At 38.8% G+C, this 12,272-nt stretch overlaps 1 protein-coding gene across 1 annotated transcript in view; it reads right to left on the bottom strand.

Annotated features, from left to right (window-relative positions):
- FCHO2 (FCH and mu domain containing endocytic adaptor 2) overlaps positions 1-11,937 on the bottom strand; it is a 169,438-nt gene extending 157,501 nt beyond the window's left edge. Inside the window, exon 1 of the mRNA XM_047729321.1 lies at positions 11,764-11,937. Coding sequence (XP_047585277.1) covers positions 11,764-11,796 — 33 coding nt within the window. The 5' untranslated portion in view covers positions 11,797-11,937. The remainder of the gene's footprint in view (positions 1-11,763) is intronic.
- Between the last annotated feature and the right edge of the window lie 335 nt (positions 11,938-12,272).

Genomic DNA, 12,272 nt, shown 5'->3' with positions numbered 1-12,272 from the left:
TAACAGTCTGATGTTTAGGGGCGCCTGGGTGGCTCAGTGGGTTAAAGCCTCTGCCTTCGGCTCAGGTCATGATCTCAGGGTCCTGGGATCGAGCCCCGCATCGGGCACGTCTGATGTTTAACAATCCAGATTCCTTTTCCCATTCATAGAGTAACACGTTACTTTTTAATAGGAAAATGAGATCACACCATGCATAGTTTTGCACTTAAAATTATCAACTGAACTAAAATTTAGCTAAAAAGATAGTTAAGTTATAAGTAAGGTCACCAAGTCACTGGAAATACTCAGATTTTTTTTAGTCTAATTTAGAATCTACAAGACATACCTGAAATTTCAAGTTAAAAAGTTTGACTACGTCATCAAACCTATTTTGGAAACTCAAAGGCATTTATTTAAATAAATATAAAATACAACCTAACAACTCCCCACTTGAAGAAAAAGTGCATCTCTATTAACAAAGCTATGAAATGCCTATTTTAATGAAAATGGAACTGTTTAATGTACCTTGGTTTCTTAAGACCCATGAATAGTAATAATGGAAAAACACAAAGCTATAAATCCCAGAGATTTTTAGTTAATGGTTTGAAACTTCTCCTTCAAAGAACCTTTTAAGAGCAACAGTAAATTAAACACTAAAAACAAAAAGTATGGATATCATTCACTTCTGATGACTCCAAGATTCTAGAAAACAGGCAGGAGATAGTGTATACTGTACAATCACTCTATGAATTGATGTTTATTTTACCTTGTTCCTTTTTAAATCTTTTTAAAAATTTTTGGAAGGGGATCAAAGGGTCAGAAGGTGCTGTCATGTGAACAGCAAATAACATGCCTAACCTTCCTCTCAACCTCAAACCGCCTCAAAGGTAATAAATAAATATCATCACTTCCTACCGCTCTACATTTTCCTTTTGCTCTAGTTCTTACGTAAGCAGTTTTTCTATAAGTAAATAGCACATTTAACCACAAGTTATAATCTCTTCTAGTCAACCTTCTATTTATACATTGAAATTTTCACACATGATCATCAAAACTATTCTACAGAACCATTTACAAGATGTTTTTAAAGCAGAAAACAGTGATTGAAGATGTAAAACAAGCACTGCTCAGCAGTAAGAACTACTTGCTGCAGGTGAAGAAGTCACTCAAACACATTTGTTGGTTGACTGAGAAAATAAACCTTATCACATTAAAGAAATTATTTCTAACCCCTCAAATACTCCCTAATGTCTTCAGTTACAACTCATTTCTTCCAGTAAATTAAATCTGTAAAGCCACCTAAAAGATATTTCATGGCTTCAACAAAAATAGGAGAAGAAAAGAGGATAATTTTTTTGTCTTATAACTTTCAAATTTTCTGTAATATACTGTAAATGAATATAATTTTCATTAATCTCAAAATAAAAAAATAAAAACAATTTCAGCTTTCTCAAAAACTCTCCAATCTGTACCTTCAAAGGAAAAGGCTACCTTCTTAAACTGACATCTTGTTCATATTAATAGTTAAATCTCCTCCTAATTCATAAATGAAAAAAAAAAACCTTAAAGTTTTTTAGGAGCAGTTTTAAAAATTACCTATTTACTCCATGGAAACCTATGAAAGTCACTACCAAATATTTTCAAAGAATACTTAATCATATGAGAAAAATGTTTGATGGCAATTATCATTTGAAAATACCAAGCTACAGACAATACAGCAGAACCCACTATGCATGTTGTATTTCTAAAGAAAATCTCAGCGGACACAGGGAAAAGCTATATATAATTTTTCTTCTGTACTCTCTGTTCTATCTATCACATAACAATGGTTAAAATTAAAAAAGAAAGCCACCTTCACTGCTCTTGTTTCAACCAAATAAAAACTAACACTTCTTAGTATTAAGGTCCAGCATCACCAATTTGCTCTACTTATATTGTACCTTCCCATCTTATCCCTATATGCAAGCAAACATGCTTCTCCTATCTTCTGTAACCTTTATTCCTGCTGTTCCATCAAGGAAGGAGCATGTTCCTGATAGAACTAATGGACTTGTGTGTCTCAAATTCATCCTACAGTTCACTAATCATTTCTTAATTTAATCCTCTGAATCTGGCTATCCCAACAATATTCTCTAGCAACTTAACCAATAGTTACCATTTTAGGTCTCAGCTTCTGTTGTACTGTTTTTATTTCTCCCCCACATCTGACCAACTTATGCTCATCTCTGTGGACCAAACTGCTACTAATATTCTTCCAACTGTAATATTCTGTCATCTTTCCACACTAGGTAAACTGAAAATCAAACCTTTATTCTCTTTACATCTCCATGGCACCATATTTCTATATGGATTTCTTAGGGTGCTTTTTTTTTTTTTTTAAGATTTTATTTATTCATTTGACAGAGAGAGAGAGCAGGCAGAGGGAGAACCAGACTTCCTGCTGAGCAAGGAGCCCGATGCGGAACTCAATCCCAGGATGCTGGATCATGACCTGAGCCAAAGGCAGACCCTTAAACAGACTGAGCCACCCAGGCGTCCCTCTTAGGGTGCTTTTGTTAAATGTTTTAGAATTGTCAAATTAGGATGGTAACCTCAAGAAACAGTACTCAAAAAACTACTTCCAAAAAGCTTATGCTAGCCAAGTGTGTACGATGACATAAAGAATACCTGTTCTCCCATGCCTTTGCCTAAATAACTTAAGTAGTTATTAGAGCAATGAGGATTTAGTGTGCATGGCTACAAAAGAACCCAGACAGCAAATTTTTATCCTTTCCATGTCAACGTTCTAAAATCCCTCCCCTGAGCTGAATTTACACAGATTAAATCAGTATCAATTTCTCACTTTCAAATTTCTCCTACAATTAAAGCAAAAATACAAAACCCCCCAAATGGAACACCATTCCACCCCCCAAAAATTCTAAGGGCCTCACAATAAAATTTACTGCCATCTAAAATGCTGATTTTATAATGTCTATCTGTCAAGTCTATTTGAACCAACTTAGATGAATCTGTAGTTCACATTTTCCTAGCTTGTTGCAGTTGGAAACAATTTGGGCATGGATAACTCGCTAACAACTAAACAACCACACATTCTTAGTGTTTATAATTTCCTTGTTTATATACAGAGATCATCTCTGGAAAGCTATGTAAAACTGGTTAACAGTTACTGCCTTTGTGGAGATCTTGGAGACTGAGGAAAAAAGAATAAGATTTTATACTGTGTTCCCTTTGGTACTTTTTGAATACTGAACCACATAAATTTTGCAAATCTTTTAATTAATGTAATATGTAAATATGCATACATATACACGTCTTAAATTTCAGTGTACCACCCAATGGGATCGTATCATAAGCAGTATTTGGAAATTTCAAGTAATAAAAAGAAAGTCTATAATCTGGGTATCTATGATTACCTCAACTAGTTTTCTAAAAATATATATATTTCAATTTGCATATGGGTTATACCCCCAAGAATACATGTGTGTGAGTGTATGTATAGGTGTTAGGTGTTAGTCTCCCTAGGATATTAAATTTAGATTACAGGGGCCTGGGTGGCTCAGTGGGTTGGGCCTCTGCCTTCAGCTTGGGTCATGATCTCAGAGTCCCGGGATCGAGCCCCACATCGGGCTCTCTGCTCTGCGGAGAGCCTGCTTCCTCCTCTCTCTCTCTCTCTGCCTGCCTCTATGCCTACTTATGATCTCTCTCTGTCGAATAAATAAATAAAATCTAAAAAAAAAAAAATTTAGATTACAAAAAAATCAAGCAGGGGCACCTGGGTGGCTCAGTGGGTTAAGCCTCTGCTTTCCGCTCAGGTCATGATCTCAGGGTCCTGGGATTGAGCCCTGCATAGGGCTCTCTGCTCAGCAGAGAGCCTGCTTCCCTCTCCCTTTCTGCCTACCTCTTGGCCTACTTGTGATCTCTCTGTCAAATAAATAAATAAAATCTTTTTTTTTAAATCAAGCAAAAATACAATGTTTTGCACTTCAAAGTCCTATTAATAGCAATTCCAGGGTTTTTTTTTTAAAGATTTTATTTATTTATTTGACAGAGAGAGAGAAATCATAAGTAAGCAGAGCAACAGGCAGAGATAGAGGGGGAAGCAGGCTCCCCGCTGAGCAGAGACCAATGCAAGGCTTGATCCCAGGACCCTGAGAGCATGACCCTGAGCCGAAGGCAGAGGCTTAACCCACTGAGCCACCCAGATACCCCCCAATTCCAGGTTTTTAAAAAAATTTTAATCCTCCCAGTTTATCCATGTAAATGATCGATCAAATTTTGGAAATATAACCAAGTGCTCCAATTTTATTTAGAAGTAAAGCATGACAATGCCAATGAAACCAACAGACAATACTTCTGTACTGGTTAAACAATAAAAGAAACAAAGACAAGAAACAAAGAAATACTTCAGGATAAAAACACCCAAGATAATTATTTCATTCTTGATGTGCTGACTGGAAATAATTTTTGGAAAAGGTCACCTAACTAAAAATGTCAGCTCATTATAATGTGATATATGGTAAAGAATACTTGATGTCTTCGGGAGAATGCTTACTATTTTATACACATCAGGATTATTATATAAAATAAAGTTTATAAGGTATTTAAATCAGGTATGTTTTATTTTTCCCCTTAAATAACTATCACCAATGAAATCCATTCCTTAAAAAAATAAATTTTTAAGAGGTTAGTATCCAAAATGCATAAAGAACTTATACAACTCAACACGAAAAACAAAAAATAATCCAATTAAAAAATCAGAAGACATGAACAGACATTTCTCCAGAGAAAATATACAGATGGCCACAGACACATGAAAATATGCTCAATATCACTCATCATCAAGGAAATGCAAATCAAAACCACAATGAGGGGGTGCCTGGGTAGCTCAGTCAGCTGAGCATTCTGACTCTTAATTTCAGCTCAGGTCATGGTCTTGGGGTTGTGGAATCAAGCCCTGTAGCAGGCTCCAGGCTGGGTGCAGAGTGTCCTTGGGCAACCTTCTCCTTCTGCCCCTCCTCCCACTCACGTTCTCTCTCTGTCTCTCTCAAATAAAAAAATAAAATCTTAAAAAAAAAAAGGGGGGGGGGTGCCTGGGTGGCTCAGTGGGTTAAAGCCTCTGCCTTCGGCTTGGGTCGTGATCTCGGGGTCCTGGGATTGATCTCGGGCTCTTCACTCAGTGGGGAGCCTGCTTCCTCCTCTCTCTGCCTGCCTCTCTGCCTATTTGTGATCTCTCTGTCAAATAAATAAATAAAATCTTTAAAAAAAAAAAACCCACAATGAGTTATCACATCACACCAGTCAGAATGGCTAAAATCAAAAACACAAAAGATGTGGAGAAAAAGGCACTCTCATGCACTGTTGATGAGAATGCAACGTGGTTCAGCCATTGCGGAAAACCCTATGGAGATTCCTTAAAAAGTTAAAAATAGAATTACCATATAATCCAGTAATTCTACTACTAGGTATTTACCCAAAGAATATGAAAACACTAATTCAAAAAAATATAAGCATTAGCCCTATGTTTATTGCAGCATTATTTACAATAGCCAAAATATGTAAGGAACCCAAAGGTCCATCTATATAGATGAACAGATAAAAGAAGATGAATATATACTATGGAATATTACTTAGCCATAAAAAAAAGAATGAAATCTTGCCATTCGCAAAAACATGGATGGACCTAGGGTATATAATGCTAAGTGAAATAACTCAGAGAAAAACAAATACCATATGACTTAATTCATATGTGGAATTTAACAAACAAAACAAAACAAACAAAGAGAAACACCAAAAAAACAGACTTTTCATTATAGAGAACAAACTGCTGGTTACCAGAGGGGAGGTTAGTGTGGGGATGGGGGAAATAGTGATGGGGATAAAGAGTACACTTATGATGAGAACTGAGTAATGTATAGAATTGCTGAATCGGTATACTGTACACCTGAAACTAATATAACACTGTATGTTAATTATACATAAAAAAGCATATATTTTTCAAAATTTAACTCCTCATTTAAATAATCTGGGTTTATATGAAAACATAAAGCCATTTTAATTACTACAGTGCAATGCTGACACAATCTCAAGAGCACTATAAATTAGTACCCTACTCTGAGAAATGGTGTACAGAGATACTTACTATAATATTAGCAAAAAAAGTTAAGTTACATTATCTTTTGGACTAACAACTGTTTTATATACCAAGGCAATAGTGTGGAATTCTATCAAAATTAATTTTGTTATCCAATTTTAATGAAGAAGAAAAACATTTTCAACTTTATTATCAAAGGCACTATACTTTGTGGCAAAAAATGACTTATCAGCAACAAACCACCTGTTGTATAGGAAGTTTTAAATACGTTTTTCTCTTCAAAGTATAATATTAAGTAATTCGTAATGTAGCATACCATTTTAGTTAAGAAAAACCATACCTTAAAGAAAAAGGCAGGATGTGCTACTTTCAAAAGGCCTTGAAAATAGTTTGAATGATTCAAACTTTCCTCTAACAAATGCCACAACAAAAAGGTTTGTCTTTTTATATGTAGGGAAAACAACAATTAATAAGTTGTTTGGTTAGAAACTTAAAACTTTGAAGTTTCCCATTACCTCACTTGGACAAGTTTTATTTGACCTGACAGTGCTACTTTAAATATTAGAGGAGAAGAGTGAAACTAATATTGTAATTTCTGTTTTAAGAAGTTATAAATGATCCTAAAATATATAAATTTTTAAGTTGTCTTAGACAATTATTAAATTCTCTGAAGTTATTTAGTTCTTGTTCTTAGTTTTCCCTACTTCATTTAGTCCTCCTTTGGAACTTTTTATAAAGCTTTTATATTTAATTTAGAGTTTTCAGCCCTAATTCCAGGCTTGGAAATAAATAAAATGAAATCTATTTTAACTGTTTGTGTTCAATAGTGGTAAAGTGAAAAGACAAAAACATAAATTAGACTAGAAGTTTTCTCTAGACTTCAGATATCCAAATTCATTCCTGTTCCTCCCTTAAAAAGGACAACAAGGGGCACCCAAAAACTGATAAAAGAATGTTTGTAGAAAGCATTATTCATAACAGCCAAAAATCATTAGACAAGGCTATATTCAAAGCTCAATTAACAGAAACAAAAGTAACTTTAAAATGCTAATGTACAATTTGCAGTAAACTATACTTCAATTTCTGAAAAAAAAAAACACCTTAATATACAATTTGGAAGTAAGTCAGCAAGCATCAAGAACACATTCTTTCTTCTTAAGATTTTATTTATTTATTTACTTGTCAGAGAAATAGAGCGCACAAGCATGCACAAAAGCACACACAAGCAGGGGGAGCTGCCAGCAGAGGGAGCTGCCAGCAGAGGGAAAAGCAGACTCCATGCTGAGCAAAGAGCCTGGTATGGAACTCGAGTCCAGGACCCTGGGATCATGACTTGAGCTGAAGGCAGATGCTTAAAATGTTTAATCGACTGAGGAACCCAGTAACCCCAAGAACACATTCATCCATCAAAAGACATTCAAGAGGCACCTGCTTGGTTCAGTTTGAAGAGCATGCTTAATCTTGGGGTCATGAGTTTGAACCCCACATGGGGTGTAAAGATTATTTAAAAAATAAAATAAAATAAAGCAAAACATTTTGGGATGCCAATTTTAAATCCAATTTAATAGTTTTATAAGTTGCCTAAAACCTGAAGTCTAAAACTGATAGGTTATATACATCAACTATACCTAAATTAATAAACTAATTAAACTGATAGGCTAACACCTAAAATTCATACAGAAATGGCAAGGGACCTAGAATAGGCAAAATAATCTTGAAAAGGAAGACCAAATCTAGAAAACTCTCACTTCCTGATGCCAAACTTACTACAAAGCCATAGTAATCAAAACAGTGTAGGACTAGTGTAAGGGCAGACAATGGAATACAATTAAAAATCAAGAAATAAACCCATACATCTATGGTCAACTGATTTTTGACAAGGGTGTCAAGAGTATTTAACAGAGAAAGAGGAGCCCTTCAACAAAGGTACTGAGACTACATATCCATGCAAAAGAATGAAGCTGAACCTCCTCTTGGCACCACACACAAAAACTGACTTCAAATGGATCACAGGCCTAAATATAAGAACTAAAACTATAAAACCCGTAGAAGAAAACACAAGTAAATCTTTGTGACCATGGATTAGGAAAAACGTCTTAAACAATAAAAGCATAAGTAATAACAAATAAATTAACTGGACTTCTAAATTTAAAACTCTGATGCTTCAAAGGACAATATCAAATTACCTCACACAAGTTGGAACGGTTACTATCAAAAAGAAATAACAAGTGTCAGCAAGGTTGTGGAGAAAAGGAAACAGTCCCACACTGTTGGTGAGAATGTAAATTTGTGTAGCCACTGTGGAAAATATTATTTCAAATATTATATATATTATATATATATACTTCCATAGATATATATCTCCATAGATATATATCTCCATAGATATATATCTCCATAGATATATATAATATATAATAATATAGATATATAGAAATATAATATATACATAGAAATACCATAAAATTAGGGCACCTGCGTGGCTCAGTCATTAAGTATCTGCCTTCAGCTCAGGACATGATCCCAGGGTTCTGGGATGAAACCCCACATCGGGCTTCCTGTTCAGCGGGAAGCCTGCTTCTCCCTCTCCCACTCCCCCTGCTTGTGTTCCCTCTCTTGCTGTGTCTCTGTCAGATAAATAAATAAAATCTTAAACAACAAAAAAAAAGAAAATACCATAAAATCCAGTAATTCCACCTCTGGATATGTACCTGAAGAAAATGAAAACATGAATTCAAAAAGGTATATGAACCCCTATGTCTACTGCAGCATTATTTACAATCACCAACATATATGAAAGCAACCTAAGTGTCCATTCATAGATGAATAAAGGAGCTGTGGTACACATACACAATGGACAACTCAGCCATAAAAAAGAATGTGATCTTGCCATTTCTGACACAGATGGACACAGAGTATATTATGCTAAGTGAAACAAGTTAGACAGAAAAAGACAAATACTGTATGACTTCACTTATATATGAAATCTAAAAAACATATGTACAAAAAACGGAAACACTCATAAAGAGAAAAAACGGGTGGTTTGGGGGGACAGTGGGGATAGGTGAAATAGATGATTAAGAGGTACAAACCTACTGCTATAAAATAAGTCACAAGGATGAAAAGTACAGCATAGGAAATAGAGTCAATAATACTGTAATACTGTAAGACAGTAATGGCACTTACACTGGTGAGCATGTCATAATATATGTAATTGTTGAACATCGTACACCTGAAGCTAATATTATACATCAACTATATACTTCAATTAAAAATAACTTTTAAGGGGCACCTGGGTGGCTCAGTGGGTTAAGCCTCTGCCTTCAGCTCAGGTCATGGTCTCAGCGTCCTGGGATAGAGCCCCACGTCGGGCTCTCTGCTCAGCAGAAAGCCTGCTTCCCCTCTCTCTCTCTACCTGCCTCTCTGCCTATTTGTGATCTCTCTCTCTCAAATAAATAAAATCTTTTAAAATAATAATAACTTTTAAAAACAAATAAGTTTTCAAAAAGGACAGCATCAAGAAAAAAGCCCACAAAACAGAAGAAAATGTTTACAAAATCATGTATCTGATAAAAGACTACCCAGAATATACAAAAACTCTTGCAATTCAATAATAAAAACACAAATAACCTAATCTAAAAATGGGCAATGAATCTAAAAAGGTATTTCTCTAAAAATATTTTTAAAAGCACATGAAGAGATGTTCAACATTAGCCATCAGAGAAATGGAAATCAAACCCACAAAGAGGTATTACTTCACACCCATCCACTACAATAAGACTGATAACAAGTGTTATCCAGCATGCAGAAAAATTGGAACATCAGACATTGTTAGTGGGATTGTAAACCATGCAGTCACTTTGGAAAACAGTTTGGCAGTTTTTCAAAATGTTAAAGAGTAACAACATGACCCAGCAATTCCATTCCCAAAAGAAATGAAAACATTTCCACACAAAAACCTGTACAAAAATGTTCATAGCAGTATTTATTATTCATAACAGCCCAAAAGTGGAAACAACCAAACGTCTATCACTGATGAAGAGATAAATGTGGTATACACACACAATGGAATGTTTGGCCATAAAATGCAACTAAGTACTGATACATGCCGTATCACGGGTGAAGTGTGGAAACACGCTAAGGAAAAGAAGCCAATAAAGGATAACACATATGATCCCATTTATATATGTCCACAAGAGACCAATCTCTTTGGCAAAAATTTATAGATTAGTAAACTGCCTAGGCTGAGTTAGGGGCGAAGGAGGTAATGACTGCTTATGGATACAGAGATTCTTTCTGAGGTAATGATACTGTTCTAAATTGATGTGGTGACGTAACTGCACAGACGAAAAACCCCTGAATTGTACACTTAACTGAGTGTATAGTATGTGAACTGTAACTTCATTAAATATTTTTTATTTGACAGAGAGAGAGAGAGAGGGAGAGAGGAAACACAAGCAAGGTGAAGGGGAGAGGGAGAAGCAGGCTTCCCGCTCAGCAGGGAGCCTGACGCGGGGCTCGATCCCAGCACCCTGGGATCATGACCCCAGCCAAAGGCAGATGCCCAACGACTAAACCATCCAGGCGCCCCATAAGGGTATTTCTTAAAGAAAAACCTAATGCCTCGTATTTATGTCGCTTGCGGAAAACAAGAAACATTCAACCCAAATGACTAGGAGCTGATTTGATTACTAAGTCCATACGTGATACACTTAGAAATAAGAATTTAAGACACACCTCTTCTTCCCTGAAAGAGCAATCCTTTAATTACTTCTGAATTTTAACTAAAATGGAGCTGTAGTACTTGGAGCTGTCAGGACCTATAATGAGATTGACCCAAGATACCGGGGTAAACATGCTCCTTCTCCCGCACTCGGCTGCACTGCACTTCCCATTGCAACAAACAATACAGAAAAAACACCCCGCACGGTGACTGAAGTCATTCTCAGAGAACCACCTAATACTAATACGGAGTTAAGAAGAGGGGTATGGAAAGAATGAGGAAGGGAAAGGAGCACAGGACACAAGGGGAAGTCTTCGTGCATTTAAGCCCAAGGAATCCAGTTACATTAAATTCAACTTTTACACGCTTTGTGAACAGGCCCAGAGGCAAAGTCCTGGGCGCAGACCAAAGAGCCGAGCTGCGAGGCCGAGAGGAAGTGCTGATCCAGGCCAAGCCCGCAAGGGACTCCGTGTGGAAACCACGGGGGGCAAAAGGGCTAAGATGGGGGCTGCCGCGCGGGACGAGGGCGAGCCCCCTCCGCCCAGCTCCGGCCGGCGATCGCTGGCAGCGCGCAGGGGGAGGCGGCCGTGCCGCGGGCCCGGCGACCGCGTCCAAGCCGTGGAGCGCGCCGGGAGCCCAAAGCCTCCGGCGCGGCCGGGTCCCGTCTCCCGCCCCATCCGGCGCTTTGTCCCAGCGCGGGCGGCGGGCGGCCCCCAAGCGTCCCCGCCGCGGGATGAGGGGCCGTGCTGACAGCCCTCGTCCCCGCAAGGGCTGCGAGCCTGCGAGACCTGGCGGCCGGCGGCCCGCAGCCCTCCCGGCTTCATACAAGCCGGACCCAGCCGGCGGCGGTCCGAGGACGCTAGAGCTCACCGCCGAGCCTTCGCCGCCGCCCGGAGCGCTGTACACAGGCCGAGGTCAGGCGGAGAAAGCTTCGCACCCCAAAACCCAATTTCCAACATCCCGCTCTTACCCAAAAATTTTCGACGAAATGCGCCATGACCATCCTGCCGTCGCCGCGCCAGGTTCCGCGTCCGCGCCCGCCCGCCGCTGTGTAAACACGGGCACGGCCCCCACGGCTCCCCCGCCTTTCCCCACAGCCGCCGCCGCCGCCGCCGCCGTCGCCGCCGCGGCTGCCTTCCTCCCGGAGACCGGCCCGCACCCTCCAGGGCGCATGCGCCACCTAGCGGCTGCGGCCGCAGGGCGAACTCTTGAAAGCCACCGCCTGGTTGCGCATGCGCTCTTCATTCTATCCCCGGGTTTTAGTAACCCTCCCCTCTACCCAGCGCGGGCGCGGCCAAATTGAGTATTCTCTTGGGAATGGTGGAGAACCGGGTTCTTGGGGAGTCACTGGGGAGACTGCGCGCACCCTTTGCGGTACGATGGGTACTGGCCCACGGATGAGCGAGGAAAAGGGCCGGCCAGTGGCAGTGGATACGGCAGCCTGACTGCCTCCTCTCTTCCTCCACGCAAGACGCGCTT

The sequence above is a fragment of the Lutra lutra genome, chromosome 5, assembly GCF_902655055.1.
Source record: "Lutra lutra chromosome 5, mLutLut1.2, whole genome shotgun sequence".
Lineage (NCBI taxonomy): Eukaryota > Metazoa > Chordata > Mammalia > Carnivora > Mustelidae > Lutra > Lutra lutra.
The sequence above is the reverse complement of the archived record's forward strand: the minus strand, read 5'-3'. Positions and strand labels throughout refer to the sequence as shown.